Source organism: Stegastes partitus, unplaced genomic scaffold (assembly GCF_000690725.1).
Source record: "Stegastes partitus isolate 25-593 unplaced genomic scaffold, Stegastes_partitus-1.0.2 Scaffold189, whole genome shotgun sequence".
NCBI classification, from domain to species: Eukaryota; Metazoa; Chordata; class Actinopteri; family Pomacentridae; genus Stegastes; species Stegastes partitus.
This window is the reverse complement of record NW_007577920.1, coordinates 114,417-131,712: the sequence shown is the minus strand read 5'-3', so window position 1 is coordinate 131,712 and position 17,296 is coordinate 114,417. Positions and strand designations below refer to the sequence as shown.

The window sequence follows — 17,296 nt, the reverse complement described above, 5'->3', positions numbered from 1 at the left end:
ATCTTATCTTATCTTATCAGGACAGATCTAGTGTACTGGTTAGTTTCTGAGTGTCTGCGAAAATAATTAAACTGACGGGCCAACAGTGATCAACCACAGGAGGTTAATCCAGACAAGTTCCAGTCAAAAAATAATATCCCATAGGCTATATGGTAATCACTGAACTAAAGACACTACAGCATCATGTGAGGGTTTTGTGTTCCAAACAGTGCTGACCGAACAGTGACTTTCGGACACTTGGCCCAATAATGACAAACCTGTGGACATTTACTCCAGCCATTCAGAAGCTGCAGTTGACCCAACAGACGGGTCACATACCTTGAACACCTCAGAAAAGAAGCCCGAACCAATCTTCTCACAGAAGAAGTCATCGATGCGGGCCAGGCTGGACACAGCACTCCTCAGGGCTCGGTATGAGGACGGGCGGATCCGGTTGGGTGCATGAATACTGTGAAGAGGCGGCTCATCCAGGCCGCCATGAGTGTCCTCTGCATCACAAAAGCAGCACTCAGCATGGTAGTCCATAGTGCTGGCAGATCCAAGAGCTCCAGATGCACTCTTGTTTTCCTCAGGGGAACCTAAAGGTCTGTCAGACCACAGCAGTCCAGAGGGACGAGGTGATGGTGAATCCCACCATCATGGTGTCAGAAGATCAGAACATCTGCAGGTTGTATCAGTGACCTAATATCCTAACAATAGATTCCTTCCACAATGCTCCACGGTCCTGGAATGCCTCCTCGCAATGTGGGGACGTGAGGAGGCCCTGTTCCCTCCGTCATCCCATCAGTCTGGAAGCTGTGAGGATGGATGCTGCAGCTGCACGGTACCGGGAGATGTCCATACACCGGTCCCTGTGGGAGGGTGACAAGACTATTATTGGACTGCACCGGCAGGTTTACTGATGCTGCACATTACATTTATAGGAAGAGTACAATGATATATGCCAGCGAACAAGAACAGCACACATAAACGCGGAATTGGTCATCTCAGGGCCCCTCTGTAGACGGCCCAGGTCCATCTGCGGCTCTGTGCTCGGTAGGCATGAGGCCAGCAGCCACAGGAATCACCTCACAGGGCGATAAGCCATAACCTCCACTAGATAACCTCGACCTGCACGGCCCGACCGGACTGCTAGCTTTACTCATTATTACAGGCCTTGCTCAGCCATGTACTTCTTTACTGCTGCGTACAGTAAAAAACATGCATACATCTAGAAATAAAACCAAGGACTTCGAAAGCCTATATATTTCCTCTCCCTAACAGCCGCTGGTAATAACTGGTGCTATCAATTAGGAGCGAGTTGCAGAGACACAGTCGACGACTCACCTCTCTCCCCACGCTGCTCTCGCTTGGACTGTGCCTACGGTTCGACTGCTGAAGGTGAACTAAAGGCAGAAATGTCTCCGTGCACCTCGGCGGCGTCTACTTCTGATAATTCTGTCTGAATCCCTGCTCCTGAAGCCGCTCGTTGGGAAAGCCATCTTAATGAAGCAGCCGGAGTCAAGACAAGAGAGTGATGTGCAGCAGTTCCTGTTTGGGAATTCATAATAAAAGCACGATGCACATGCGCAGTACAAAACAGACGAGGGTTCACCTCTGTAGAATACAAAGTTCAAATGATTCATAATTGCATGGCTTACAGTAATTGCCTGAATTCCGAGTTGAACCATAAGATATTGCTCTTACGGTAAACTAAAAACCAACAGTTTAAATGTCCTATAATAAAAAAATACAGGCCCCACAGTAGGAACTCAATGCAAAAAAGTCATTACTGAGAGTCAGATCAATATTTTTTTCAATATTTGGTAAGTCCTCCTTTATTTTGGAAGACAGACTCAATCCTCTTCAGCATGAAGGATACTAGTGTCACACTAATTCCTAGAGAGATGTTCTCCTGTTCCTTATAGACTTTTTAACAGACAGCTGGTCTTTGTTGGAGGGGCTGTTCTGCTCTACCTTCACTTTAAAATAGGTGTTCTACTGAATTCAAGTCAGACAACATACTTGGACATGTCATACTTTTCACCTTTTTCTTCTTCAGAGAGTCTTACATGATTTTGGCAGTGTGACTTGGATTGTTGAATCATGCCAGGATATTCCTTTTCTTTCAAGCTAGTATTTTGGTATGTCCACAGGGACTCATGGTGCCATCTATAAATATCATCTCCCCAGCACCTTTTGCACTCATGCAGCCTCATATCACCTCCTCTTACTTCTGTCAAGATATGCTTTCATTGTATTTGTCCTGGCTAGATTTGTGTTAAACATGCTGGACCCAATCTAGGCCAAACAAATGTGTCTTAGTTTCCTCTGACCAAAGAATGTATTCCCAATTTTCATCAGGTTTCTTGTCATGTTATTTAATAAAGTTTCATTGTGCATGTTTGTGACAAAGAGCAGGCAAGGGTTTTTGTAACCCCACTAATAAGTACTAACCCGTCTGTTTTTTACAGTTAGTTTGAGCAAGTAGTGCACTGTTCATGACCACTGCAGCTTTGATGAGTGATACTATGGCTTGTCCCATACCTCCTGATAACTGCTGCATATCATGACTGAGTCACTAGGATCACACAGTTGTGTTCAAAATAATAGCAGTGTTTTTTAAAACATGAGTGAAGCTCAAAATCCTTATAATATTTTTATTTCCATTTATTGGGAACACTGCACATTATATTTTACATCAAAACATGAAGAAAATGTATTAATATTTTAATTACTTTTTAGAAAATGAAGGAAAATGATATTGGGCTGTTCAAAAAAAATAGCAGTGCTTGCATTTTTCATTACAAACTCAAATAGTTTGTCAATAAACTAAAAAAAATGTTACGATTTAGCATTCCTATGAATCACTAAACTAATATTTAGTTGTATAACCACTGTTTTTGAGAACTGCTTGATATCTGTGGTGCATGGAGTCGATCAACTCTTGCAGCTGTAAACAGGTATTCCAGCCCAGGATGATTTGACAACCTTCCACAGTTCCTCTGCATTTCTTGGTTTTGCCTCAGACACAGCATTTTTGATGTCACCCCACAAGTTTTCTATTGGATTAAGGTCTGGGGATTGGGCTGGCCACTCCACAACCTTAATTTTGTTGGTCTGGAACCAAGATGCTGCTCGCTGACTGGTGTGTTTGGGGTTGTTGTCTTGTTGAAACACCCATTTCAAGGGCATTTCCTCTTCAGCATAAGGCAGCATGACCTCTTCAAGTATATGGATATAAGCAAATTGATCCATGATCCCTGGTATGTGATAAATAGGCCCGACACCATAGCAAGAGAAACAGCCCTGTATCATGATGCTTGCTCCACCATGCTTCACGGTCTTCACAGTTCACTGTGGCTTGAATTGAGTGTTTGGGGGTCGTCTGACAAACTGTCTGTGGCCCTTGGACCCAAAAAGAACAATCTTACTTTCATCAGTCCACAAAATGTTTCTCCATTTCTTTTTAGACCAGTCAATACGTTCTTTGACAAACTGTATCCTTTTCAGCACGTCTTTTTTTTTTTTTTTATTTCTTAACAGTGGGGATTTCTTGCCTATAGATTAGCTTCTCACAAGCGTCTTCTAATTGTCACAGTACTCACAGGTAACTTTAGACCATCTTTGATTTCCCTGGAGCTGATCATTGGCTGAGTCTTTGCCTTTCTGGCTCTTGTTCGATCCATTTGAATGGTAGTCTTCCGTCTCTCTGGTTTTGCTTTCCATTTCAAAACATTGGCGATCATTTTAGCTGAGCAGCCTATTATTTTCTGCACGTCTTTATACGTTTTCCCCTCTTCAATCAACATTTTACTTAAAGCACGCTGTTCTTCTGAACAGTGACTGGAACAGCCCATCTTCCTCAGGTTTTCAGAGAGAATTGCATGTACAACATGTGCTGGCTTTAACCTTAAACAAGGGCCACCTGAATGACACCTGTTTCTCTACACAATGACTGACCTCACTGATTGAACTCCACACTGCTATTATTTTGAACACACCCCTTTCAATTAATTAATCAATCACACAGACTCAGGAGGATGTATATCATAAATGTTGGGTCTGTTGGTTACTGTGTCTCTACTACACCTACTGGTAAATTATTTGCCATGTGATAATATAATTTCTACCAAAAACAGTGGCCGATCTGGTTAGTCATGTTGGACTGCTATCATTTTGAACACAACTACATGTGTTTGACGCTGGGCTGTGAAATCATGAGAATATGCAACTAACCTCATAATTGATTCTTTCTGACAATATAATCAAACCTTAAAAGCGATGTCAATGATGTGTGATTAGGATGACATCATGCTTTGGTTTGTTCTCTCAGAGCCATAGTTGATCTTTGATTGTATGTTATCATGGTGGAGTGTGCATGTAAAGGTATCCAAGTGACTAAGAAACTTTACCCACAGGATCTACCATAAGAAAATGTACAAGTTTAGAAACAAATAACTGATCTTTATGCTCTAAGATACTTGTTAAATCACACAAAACAGTTCAGCTCATGTAACAGCTGACCTTCTTGCAGTGTCCTGATGTACCCGGTTAGAGTATGTTTGGTAACATGATGAAGAAGGTGTATGCCTGAAGAGGAGAAACTGAGATTATTCTTTTAAGAGCAGCCAGAAGATTCGTAGTGAGCAGGTCTCAGTCCAGTGACATGACTTATGTGGTGAATTATGGAACATTCGGCGGGCCAGATTTTAAAGCACAAAGGGCCGTATTAGGCCCAGGGGCAGTAGTTTGCCCATGCCTGCTTTAAAGCATGTACCCAATTACAAAGTTGGCACTTTTAAGAGATTTCTGCATTTATTTACACTTGTTAAAGTAATACAACAAAGATTATGATCCACTGTCACAATAGTCAAACAATAAACAATAAGCCTAATATTTATGTCACTTAAAAAATAATTAGTGCTATTTATAAAGCGGTAGCACAGTTATAACTAGAAAAACACTCGGAGAGCGCAGACCTCTGCCAAGCAGCTCATTTCCACCCATATTGTGATTTCCAGTCAATGTGAAAGTCCTGCATTGATTTTATCTACACTGTTAGATTCATGGAGAATCAGAGCAGTCTTTCTGTACTGTCAAATATTTTGTACACTTAAGTTATTTCTACTACTGTTATTACTATGTTAACATGTCCATATGGTGTTTTATTTTCCTTTTTTTAAAAAAAACACATGCTGGAAGACACCTTATTAGTGACATAAACAGTAAACACCATGGCTGATTAGTTTGATCTTGAAACTGCAGTGTACTCAGAAACACAGATTCAGACCTCCAGGGTTTCATGCACAACAAACCCAAACAACCAATCCTGTCAGCTTAAAAGGTGAGGTTTTCTGCATTCTTCTTCCTCTTCAGAATTGGATTCTGACTCAAATATGTGTGGCTGAATTACTACAATGCTACAGCTTGCCATGGTGTAGTATATGTAACCGGTGGATTCAGTTCTCTGCACTGTGTTTTCAAAGCTGAGGCATAGACTTTCTTTTGGAGGTGATTTCCGTTTATTACTGACCTTGACAGCTTGACAGCTGATAAAAAAAAACACAGGTCTTCTGTCAATTCACAAAATCTGCACCCCTCTCGTACAGAACAGATGAACAAAAGGGCACGTAAGGCGGGAGGTATTCAATGCATTTACAGTAGATGTACAATACAAGACGGAACACATACAAGAGCTTACGTCAGTTCACAAAATCTGTACCCCTACAGAAATTAAATAATACATAAACATATTAGACTGGGAAAGTGAACCCACAAGTAGAATTATATTACATCAAACCACACAAATTACAACAACACAATCTCGCTTACCTCTCATACAGAACACATGAACAAAAGGGGAGAGGTGAGGTGGGAAAAGCTCAGTGATTGTACGGGGTGGGGGGCTAAACGTGTACACAGGGGTACCAGGACCCCCCCAGCAAAGGTTCCACAACCGAGAGGCAGGCTAAAATGTGTGTAATTATAACAATGCATATAATAACAATAAAATAAATATATATATGGTGCATTATGTAATACAAATACAATAATGCATATATATTTGACCCACAACCACTGCTGCATCAGGGACCCTGTAACATATAAAGTAGTTGTATAGTGAGCAGAGTGTTCGGTGAGCTGGTGTGCTGGAGCTGCAGCCAGTGGAGAACGAGTGAATGGAGAGAAGTGGGAGGACTGTATAGATCTACACATTATAGAAGAGTCATTTTGAGGCAGAAAGGAATCATTTTTCACAGAATAAACTTGAGAACATGTAACTGACAAACACATATGGGTTTTTAGAGGTTAAATCAACAACTGGAGAGGGACTTGTGTTAAAGGGACTGAAATGTCAGAAGAAATTTAACTTACAATGCTGAGCAACCAGTCTCCGTTCTTTTCTATCCACATTTATGAAACTGTGTCAGACATTAATCCTGTCTACAACTCACCAACACATTTGTGAATCCTTTATTCTTTTTAGTGATTGTGCGAGATCTCTGTGATCAATCGGCATGCCTGCAGCTCATTCGTCCTGTTTGACCTCCACAGATCATTCTGCCCCTTTAAATCACGATCTCTTTCCCGTTTTGCCGACTGCACACACCAAAGCTGAACCAAGTTACCCAGAGTTACCCACCGTCACACAGGACCCCGCTTCTTCTAGCTATATGTTAAAAAGCAATGTGTGTTTGGGACAGGAAAATTATGCTTATATTATTTAAGCAAATAACATAGCAATAAAGCATGTAAAGGTAACAGAATGAAAAACATGCCATGAATAGTTTTACTTTTTAACCCGGAAGTTGGGTTTTCGGCTACCTTCACGGAAATAAAGCGCTAGCTAGCCTGGCGTCAAGACATTCATATTAAGCTAACGGCTTCATCAGTGACCGCTGCGGTCTATGCGGGGTTTACAGTGTCCGTCTTAGTAGGAGTACGATAGTTAATTAGAAAATGGCATTACTAACGCCGTTATTCGCCTTCCTGTACCATCTCCCGCAGGTGTACAAGTGGCTGCTGAAGCCCTATTATGTAGCTTCTCTCTTCATGTCTATAGCGTTTCTGGCTGTCCGCAAAACGCCTGGAATCTGCGACCATCTGGCCACACAGCGAGAGGACGGCAACTCCTGCGACTTCGACTGGGTTCGTAGAAAATGCCACTAAGTCCAGTTGCTTTTTCGAATTTGATATCAGCTAGCCAGCTAGTTAGCTAGTTAGCTCAGTGAATAGACTGAGTGTGAATCATGGGACAGAGCTGGTAGGACGCTCCAGACGACATTAGCATCTCAGCTCTGAGCTGTGGAATGAATGACAGGCCGAACAACGGGCACAAGACGGAAGTTTATGTTGTTTGGCTTACTGGTAGAGATGCACATGTCACAAGTCTTCATTTATGTTCACTACAAGTAATGACGGTATTATATTACTTACCGCACACAGATCTAGAAATAAGCGTACTAAAACAATAACAAGCGTTGTTTTATTACACTATTCAGGATCGGTTTAGCTACTTGACCTGAGCTAAATGTTTTAGTCTTTTTTCATTGGCTGTACCATTGTCACACCAGAGAGAACACTGGTCAGCTAATTAAAGCTACAATTCTATTGAAGGGGATGCTTGCAAGTTGATATGTGCACACCTGCTGCAGTGTTCAACGTCCTCCATTCAGGCTCTGTGGAGTATGGTTATAGCAAAGCGTTTTTCTTTTCAAAGCCCTCAAGCTACAGCTGATTTAAAAATACAAAACGCACACTCACATAATACACATCCATCCATCCATCCATTCATCCATTATCTATACCTCACTTAATCCTCACGAGGGTCACAGGGGGCTGGAGCCTATTCCAGCTAAATTAGGGTGAAAGCAGGGGACACCCTGGACAGGTCACCAGTCTATCACAGGGCTACACTTAGAGACAGACAACCAAGCACACTCACATTCACACCTACGGACAATTTAGAATCACCAATTAACCTCAGCATGTTTTAATACATGTGTAAATTAGTAATCCATCAAGAAATGTTGTGCATCATTCTGTGTTGCCTCCATGCTTTAGGTCCCCGTACTGACACATTTTCTAGCTGGGGTGTCAGAAGTTTTTCACAGGCTTGATTTTATGGTGCCCACAATGCTGTCACTTCTGTCCACAGTAGTAATCCATTACACTAACCATCTTTATTTTTCAGCTTGAAAACTGTGAAAATGAGTTGAATGTTGAAGTTTTGGATCACAACATGTTTGCATGATCCTCGAAGGCTGGAACAGGTTCATGGGGCTGACCACGGTTAACAGTTTTTATGTCTGTGTTCTCAGAGGGAGGTAGAGATCCTTATGTTTCTCAGTGCCATTGTAATGATGAAGAACCGACGAGCAAGTAAGTAAATGTTTTTTTGTTTTTCTTCAGAACTGGCAATAACATCATACTCAAGGATAGACGAACATTGTGTTGATGTCTGTTTTAGGCCTATAAAATACATTGTAGGGACCTGAATAACAGTTATCTTTACTTAGAAAATACTGATCCTTCAAATTCCATATGGAGTGTATTTTAGACAATTCCTTCCTAGCAAATGACGTAATTGATAAACAGACATTATTATCTTCTGCTTATATAGATGGTTTTTGTCGAGTTTAGTCAAATATATGAACGTGTCTCTGTATCTGTCCATGTCAGTAACTGTGGAGCAACATGTGGGGAACATCATTCTGTTCAGCAAAGTGGCCAATGTGATCCTGTTCTTCAGACTGGACATCAGGATGGGACTACTCTACCTAACACTTTGCATAGGTCAGTTCAGTCTTTGATACCTTAATACTGTGATGCCACCCAAGTGTGATCTTATTCCTCTGTGCTATTTTTGTCCAGAAACCTTTTTTTTTTTTTTTTTACCTAACCCCACATTGGAAATGCTCACTTGAGCATCAAATGGGGATTAATCAGTTGCTGAAAATACTCCTTAACAAAGACATGATTTCTTCCAGTTTTAAGTAATGTTCAGTGACCAGCTGTTTTTGGAAATCACTGAGCCACACCAACATGATGATCAAATGCAGTTAAAGATTAAATTTTTAACTGGCTAGTTGACGTTTTCTCCATCTAGGAAAAATGAAATGCAGTCGTTAAAACCCAAATATTCCTTTGGCGATATGCAAAAGAAACACTGGGAAACTTGGAATTGAACACAGTTTTAGGACCTGTGTGTTTTGGTACGTTTTACATGTAAATTTGTAGAAATACGTATAGGAAAATACAGATGTTACGAATTAATGGCAGTAATGGCGACAACTTCAAAAAACTAAAATCAGCTGGACCATAGGCTAGAGTGAATCCTAATATGAGAGAATGGTACTGAATATTTTTAGGAATATTTTTCAGGAAATAGCTTGGTGTCAAATGTCAGAAAATATTGGAAATACCCTACCCACCACAATTTCAGAAACAACAGCTACTGTAAACAAGCAAAGATAATCAACTTGCATGAATAAAAGTTGCAGATCCTTACACTGGAGGGTAAAGACCCAGAGAATGTTTGGAGTTCTTTGTCATGTAAATGGCTCAAGTCAGCAGACTAATCTTTTCCTAAATCTGCAAGTGTCATCAAAGACAAACCAAGAAAAGTTATATCTCTTGTGTTGGTTCTGTTTCAGTGTTTTTAATGACCTGTAAGCCTCCTCTTTACATGGGACCAGAGTACATCAAATACTTCAGCGACAAAACTATTGATGTGAGTAAAAGACAAAATTTGTAGTGGAAGTTTGGCTATTAACCACAATCAACGTTCTGTATATTTATTTGAAATCCTAGCTGATAATTGTGTGTGTTTAATGCATGTGTCCAGGATGAACTGGACAGAGACAGTCGTGTGACGTGGATTGTTGAATTTTTTGCTAACTGGTCTCCTGAGTGCCAGTCCTTTGCTTCTGTCTATGCTGACCTCTCTCTGAAGTAAGGCTCTATTCATCCCCTCAGTAAACATAACAAATATAAAAGTCACTCAGTGACATTAACAACACTAACTTAAATTACTTCTGTTCTTGTGGTTCAGGTATAACTGTGCTGGCCTCAAGTTTGGCAAAGTAGACATTGGACGCTATGGAGAGATTTCCAAGAAGTAAGACGTGTATTTATCTGTTTTGTATCATCTTTTGTCCTTAAGAAGTTTGTTTCCTCAAGTGCTTGTAGATGATGAGCTTTCTTTTTTTTTTTTTGTCAGAAAAGACTGACTAGAAATATGAACATATTTTGCCTGGATTTATTTATTTTCTACAGGTACAAGGTGTCAGCGTCTCCATTGTCAAAGCAACTTCCATCCTTGGTGTTGTTCCAGGCAGGGAAGGAGGTGATGCGGCGCCCACAGGTGGACAAGAAGGGCAGAGCTGTATCCTGGAGCTTCACTGAGGTCAGACTGGATGGTACACTCAACATCTGCAACTGTTTGTCTGAGAATACATTTACAATTCAACGAATGATATGCGCTGTACAGCTAACCTCAGTTTACTCGTTCAAACTATATTCTTGTGATGTGGTCATGGTAAAAAAAAAGAAAAAAGGAACAAATAACCGTAATGGCAAGCAGTGAGTTGAAGCAACCATTGCACGGTTTCCACGTCTTAGTGGTTTAAATGTATATGCCAGTGGGTTTACAGTGGTCTTGTCAATTTTAGCTTTCTCCATTTCAACAGGAATTTGCTAAATGTGGTTCAGAAAAGCTTCACTGTGCTGCCCTACCAAACAGAAGCAACCAACCAAGTGTATTTTGGCACTACCAATGCTAAAAACACTCCCCTTTTCATTTCCCCTTTCAATCATCAAATTCAAATGAACTCGTCAATAACCATCTCCGTCCTGTGTGTCTCTACATTAGGAGAACATCATCAGAGAGTTTAACCTGAACGAGCTCTACCAGAAGTCCAAGAAGGTCATCAAGACCAAAGGAGACAAGGTCAGCCAGTCCCAGTTCCCCCCGGTGCCTGAGGAGGAGGAGCCAGAGCAGCCCGGAGCCGATTTCCAAGTGAACGATACTGAATCCAAGAAGGACAAATAAGATGATTTGTAGCTCTCAGCTTGGACTTCTGGATGAAACATGTTGGTCCAGGTCAGCTAACTCCCTCTCCAGCTTGTCTTCATGCTCCTCCTCTAAGTGTTCAGTTTGTTCACTTGTGAATCTGCCTTGCAAACTACCCGGACGTATTATTTAGTGGTGTGGCAAGAATGAACAGCAGAAGTACAGCATTCACGTTCATGTTGAGTGAAAATTAAATTAGCACAGTGCTTTTGCACATCGTAACACTAATCTCTTTTAATCCAGTAATTTAACACTGGTTTCAGCCAGAGTAACATAGTCTGTTTTCTCTTTAAAACAAAATGAAAGAACAAGTAACAGTGTACACTTTAATGGAGGAGAAAACTGAGACACAGTCAACCAGCTTTTGATGGGGGTGCTAATGCTATAAAATTCTCCAGTACATCAGCATCAGGCCTGGAACTGTGTTGTGCAGAATCGACACAGCATATTTCTGCAGTGAAGTCTAAGGGCCTGCGAAGGGAGCAGTGAATGTGATGATACTTCATTAATTTAGATTTTTATGCTACTAATTTAATTCAGATTAGTTTTTATTTTTACTCTTACTTATGATTTTAGCTGTGTCTTCCTATAAAATAAAGTATAACTCAGCGGGACACACAGAACAGGCTGTTTTTGACAATTCATGGCAGTGTTCAACGGTACGTTCAGGCTCCTGGTGGTTTTGCTTTTGAATGAATGCTTCAATGTGGGAGCGGTTCACACGTGCATGAACACCACCGACACATTAATGGATAGACACGCACAAGCAGCAGTGCTATATATTTAACATGTATCCAAGAACGCAGCAGAGAGCGTTTAATACGCAGTTTGTAATGAGAAGTTATGACTAAAACAGTTCTTTATACAGCAGCAGTGAGCGAGGGAAGGGAGGGGGGTGGAGGGATGGAAATCAGTAGGATGATCAGATTTGGTACCAAGGTTTATTTCTTTCATTGTTGGCTATTTCACAGATTCAAAATCTTCTAACACTTTAAAGGTAATACTGAATGAAACTGTATATCATTTTTAGTCGTTTAGCATTTAGCAGTGTGGCTCTGGGGACAGCAAAGTCGGTCAGCCAGTTCTGCTTTCAGTTTGTCTTTGCTCAAGATAGCTGACACGGTAAACAACAAGCCACTCTGCTCATTTCCGTTAATACATTCTTGATTCCTCTCGTCAACTCCTCTCTTTGAGTCTTCATGCCTCCCACCAGTGATGCTAGCGGATTAGGCTAGGAAGAGACACGAGGTAACAGGTGTTTAACAAAACGAGACATCCGTACCTCGAAGCAGTTGTTTCAAAGCAATAATTAGAAATGACATGTGGCACAGCGGCATCATCTGTCCATTGTTGTGTTGCAGGTTGCTGCTGTATTTTATGATTGCGCCCAACATGGTTTGAATGTGCCAGCTGTGTCACACCCCATGTATATCATCACAGGCACAGAATAGACTTCTTCAAAGGATAAATCAGTACATTCTGTTAATCCTTATTCAAAGGTCCTTTTTGCAAGCCACCTCTCTTCTCACTCCTCAAGATGCATTTTAGGAATTGAAACATCCTTTAAAGTGTTGCACTGACATACATGTGTGGGTCACAAGCAACAGGATGGAGGACAGAGAAGATGAGAAGGCTAAAAATAGGGAAATGAGATGAGCTTATAATGTAAGAGTTGGTAAACAACATGGTATGACAGTTACTGTCATGACTTGTTTAAGCATGCTGACATGAACATTTACCTCAACCTCACAACTGCAGGCTAAAAGCTCTAACCTATTCTCTATTATCGGTCACAAATCATCCACAACCCCAACTTTATTGTAAGTGATCCCACACCAGGTCCCAAGCATGGTTTTGAGAAACTGTGATTGTCAACAGAAAAACCTATTAAAATCTGTGTTAACTGGAACACATCAAAAGTTTAACCTGAGTATTTAAGTCTCTGGATGGAGCCACAAAGCCTCCCACAAGCTCTAGTTTTCAATCAGAGTCATGGTAGCCAATCAAATTTCATCGAACACATTGAGCAAGCACTGAACAAAGCCTTTTTGCTGTGAACCTGTATTTAGCATAGTGATAAACTGAGCGCATATTTCCAGAGGATGAGATGACCTCACATTCCAGGATTATCTGACAGATTGACACAGCTTTGTCTGTTTTTAATAAATTGCATTTAATATACGAATTGCCAAAATGTCTGTTTCCTGGCAAGCTGCTGCTTCTTCTCTTTTTGACCATATAAACATTGTTTTTGAGGCATTTGGGAACATTTTTAAAATACTGTTAACTTTGCATTTTGAAGACACTGAGTTTACTCCTGATTCCTGTATTATTCCGCCTGTTTTTTTGTTTTGTATTGTGTGTCTGTACATACTTATATTTTGAAATAGATTTTACCTGTGTCATGTTGCATTTCATTCCAGCTGCATTTAGATTTGTGTATTTCTGCTCTTCATGATTGGAGGAGTTGTTGTAAAAGAAAAGTCTGGTCTGTTTTGTTATTCATGTAATAAAACAATGTGCCCATGAAGAGTTCTGATGTTCTCTTTATTTTTCAAACAATAGTTGGATTTCCTTATCACTTAGATTACACGTATAAAAATCAAGAGAAATATATAAATTATATAGTTTTGTTGCCCTTTCATTGGTCATTTGGAAAAAATGCACTAAGAGACAGCAACACAAATGTGGATGGATTGAAAGCAACCTGAACTACACCATTTTTTTTTTCTTTTTTATCGGGTTCATTTTTAGGAACAGAAACATATAAGGACAATAACACTCGGCAAAGGGAGGATCCATCTCATGACAAAACTATACACAAATGTATAAGTTCACCTGTGTATATATATATAAAGAATAAGTAATAATAAAAATTTAAATGATTTTAAAAATGGGCTAGTAGCATCTTTGCTTTCACATATCAATTCCTCGCATCGAAAAATATACTTTTATGTGACATGAAATCAGGCCTAAAAGTCGACACATGAGTAAGCCATCTTCACCGATTTTCCTTCAAATATATCAAATTGAGTTCTTAATTTAAATGTTATTCTTTCCATTGTGTATATATATATTGTAAACCAGATCAAACTAACAGCACCTTTAACAGGTATGTATCACTCTTGGATAAATTAATATGTTCTAAATCGCATAGGTACGTCATTTTAAAATCAAAAAGAAATTTCCTCTCAACAACTGCCTCCAGGACTCTGTGAACACTTTGCCAAAATGGAGCCACAGAGGGACAGTTCCAGGACATATGGAAGTGATTTGCCACAGTCTCTCCACACAATCTCCAGCAGGCAGTCTGATTGGAATATTTAATTGTCTGTGCTGGAGTGCAGAAGAAGCGAGTCACATCCTTCCAGCTGAATTCTCTCCAGGTGGGGGAACTCGTCATTGACCGTTGTTGTCTACAGATTCTGCCCCACTCTTCCAGTGTTATTGTAATGTTACCCTCTGCTTCCCATCTTGCTTGAATATTTGGAGTATGATGTTCTTTTACATTTTGAAGAGCTAAATATATTTCGATATACTTGGAGACACCTCTCCGTTTATTAATTTCTAGATAATCTGATATTTCTTTTTACAAACTTTTCTCCAGTGTGTAAGTTTCTTTTCATGCATCAGTGTTAGAGTCAGGTATAAAGGGCAGTGATCAGAAGTATCCATAGTTCCAATATGGCAGTTTTGCACGCTACTGATATCCGTTCCAAATCGTAGGAAATAATCTACTCTTGAATATGTTAAATGAAGTGGAGAAAAATAAGAAAATCTCTCTTTAAAAAGTGATTAATGTGATTCAAAGTGATGCTAAAATCCATTCTCTATACACCACTTAGTCCTCACTAGGGTCGCGGGGGTGCTGGAGCCTATCCCAGCTGACTTAGGGCAGGGTACCTTGTGCTTCTGTCGCAATCCTGTCCAATATTTGTATATAAAATTCTGGTTTAGAGCCAGGAGGAATATACACATTGTATAGTGTAAACAGATTTCTGTTCACACACTTCCTTTTATAAGAATGAATCTAGCCTCTCTATCTTTACTGGTAGATCTACGCTAGTACACTAATTTACCAGATATCAATATAACAACGCTTCTTGTATGTTTTGATCCATTAGATGAAGAGAACATATATTTAAAGTCATGTCTTTTAAGTCTTTCATGTTTTGTCCCTGTCATATGAGTCTCACAAATGCAATATCTATGTTCTCTCTTTTTAATTTTGTTTGTAATTTGCTCTTTTTTTTTTTTGTGTACTAAGAATTCCAGTAACATTTATTGTACAAGGTAACCTAAAACCTTTCCCATAGTTGGTGCCTCACACTGAAGAAAAGATGCAAAACAATTGATCTCCCTTGCCTTCACCTCAAAACAGTAACACACTCTAAATAACATAAGAAAGACTACAAAGTAAACAGGGATGCTTGTCCCTCTTTAGTCCCTGTTGGTAGGTGGAGGGGAATGACTCCTGCAGATGGGTGGGGTGGGGCCCTTCCTAGTGGTGGAATGACTGACCTGCATGTACATTCCATGTCCTCTAGATAAGTCTGTTCTTTCAATGTTGAGGTCATCTTCTAAATTCTTGGAGCCTCTCTCTCACTTGTGTCTCCATTTGGTTTCCTCTGTCATGGGTGTCTGCTCGTTGCTATGGGAACGCCTTCATTATGTCTTCTTCCATGTTTGGGCCCAGGTCCTCTCCATGGACTGTATAAGGAAGATGAACGTAGTGACCGTGACGTCACCTGTCGGTTTCTGCACTGAGAAAACGAAGCCATCATAAACTTTCATAAACAAGCGCTGCTGTCCTGGAAAATGGTGTACACATGTAATTTCTCACCAATGAGATATTACATCTAGAATAAGAAGAATATTCAATTTAATAATAAATCACTGTTATAAAAGGTGGGTTCAAAATGGTATTGTATGAGTTGTACAACTTTTGAATGCTGAGGGACAGTTACTATTGTATGGTGAATTCCTCACCAAGTTCAGGCTGCCAATTACCCCAAAGGAATATGCAGTGGTCTTTGATGCCTTACCGAGTAGGGTACTGCAGCTGATTAGAGGTTCTACAAGTGAGATCTCCATAACTGCTCCACTCAGTTGTGGTTGTGGTTTGTTCCTTGGAGTCTATCCCAGCTGACTTAGGGCGAAGGCAGCTACACTTAGAGACAGACAACCAAGCACATTCACATTTACACCTATGGACAATTTAGAATCACCAATTAATCTCGACATGTTTTTGGACTGTGTGGGAGGAAGCCGGAGAACCTGGAGAGAACATGCAAACTCCACACAGAAAGATCCTGGGTGTCCTCACCGGGATGTGAACTGGCGACCTTCTTGCTGCGAGGCAACGATGCTAACCACTGATCCACCTTGCAGCCTCTAACAATAAATGCTCGAATAAATTCATCAGGAATCTCTTGCATACTGTAACTGTGGCCTCAGCAAAATTCTTTTGGAACTCACTCTATGGTGAAATTGACTGGGAATAAAACACGGCTAGTTGGTGATAAATTCTGTCTGAATGATAAAGTTAAAGAGGTCTCTTTTAAAATAATGCACAAAATATATCCAGCAAAGAACACTCTTGAGAAATTTAAGATCAATATTGAATATTTTGTGTTTTTTATGGAAATGGGGAAGAAACAATTTGCTATCTGTTTTATCATTGTGTATACACTAGAATATAGTGAAAGTCAGCCACTGTGAAAGTAGTGATCAGTAGTTGAAGTTCAAAATCGAATTGGGCTTGTGTCACATTTCAGGAGCTAGTGCTTTCTTACAAAGTTACTGCATGAGTCCCACTTTATGGATTATTTTATAGTCAGGCCTTTTATAAATCTTGACTATCTAATTAGGACAGGGAAAATGAAGGGCCCACAATCAACCTTGATTTTTTCTCAGCGCTCACCATTTTTATTGAATTACTTAAATCTCTAAATCTTCACATTAAATCAAATATCAAGGTTGATTTTTCTAACAAAGCACCCAAATTCCATTGAGTCAAAGGCTTATGGTGATAAGGTGGTTAGCACTGTTACCTCACAGCTAGAAGGTCCTGGGTTCGATTTCCATCCTGGTGTCTTTCTGTGTGGAATTTGCATGAACTCCTTGTGCCTCCTCTCACAAGGTGTCCGGCTTCCTCACACAGTCCAAAAACATGTCGAGGTTAATTGGTGATTCTAAATTGTCTGTAGGTGTGAATGTGTGTGCTTGGTTGCCCGTCTC

General features: G+C 40.2%; 2 protein-coding genes across 2 annotated transcripts in view; one reads left to right on the top strand and one right to left on the bottom strand.

The window, feature by feature from the left end:
- Positions 1 to 1,475, bottom strand: part of tesk1a (testis associated actin remodelling kinase 1a) — a 23,262-nt gene extending 21,787 nt beyond the window's left edge. The window contains exons 1-2 of the mRNA XM_008280261.1: positions 1,327 to 1,475; positions 319 to 851 (exon numbers count right to left, since the gene is read on the bottom strand). Of these exons, the coding sequence (XP_008278483.1) occupies positions 319 to 525 (207 nt within the window). The 5' untranslated portion in view covers positions 526 to 851; positions 1,327 to 1,475. The remainder of the gene's footprint in view (positions 1 to 318; positions 852 to 1,326) is intronic.
- Positions 1,476 to 6,836: 5,361 nt separating this feature from the next.
- On the top strand, positions 6,837 to 13,586 carry tmx2b (thioredoxin-related transmembrane protein 2b). Its single transcript, XM_008280260.1, has 8 exons — positions 6,837 to 7,131; positions 8,304 to 8,364; positions 8,665 to 8,778; positions 9,639 to 9,715; positions 9,830 to 9,936; positions 10,037 to 10,102; positions 10,261 to 10,390; positions 10,856 to 13,586. Exons 1-8 carry the CDS (start codon positions 6,943 to 6,945, stop codon positions 11,033 to 11,035), a joined length of 924 nt encoding a protein of 307 aa, XP_008278482.1. The 5' UTR covers positions 6,837 to 6,942; the 3' UTR covers positions 11,036 to 13,586.
- Positions 13,587 to 17,296: the final 3,710 nt, after the last annotated feature.

Bases quoted from the DNA above. Each gene is read 5' to 3' on its own strand.
- tmx2b (XM_008280260.1), top strand. From the start codon at position 6,943: ATGGCATTACTAACGCCGTTATTCGCCTTCCTGTACCATCTCCCGCAG. The intron at 7,132-8,303 runs GTTCGTAGAAAA...CTGTGTTCTCAG, and splicing joins ACTCCTGCGACTTCGACTGG to AGGGAGGTAGAGATCCTTAT. The intron at 10,103-10,260 runs GTAAGACGTGTA...TATTTTCTACAG, and splicing joins TATGGAGAGATTTCCAAGAA to GTACAAGGTGTCAGCGTCTC.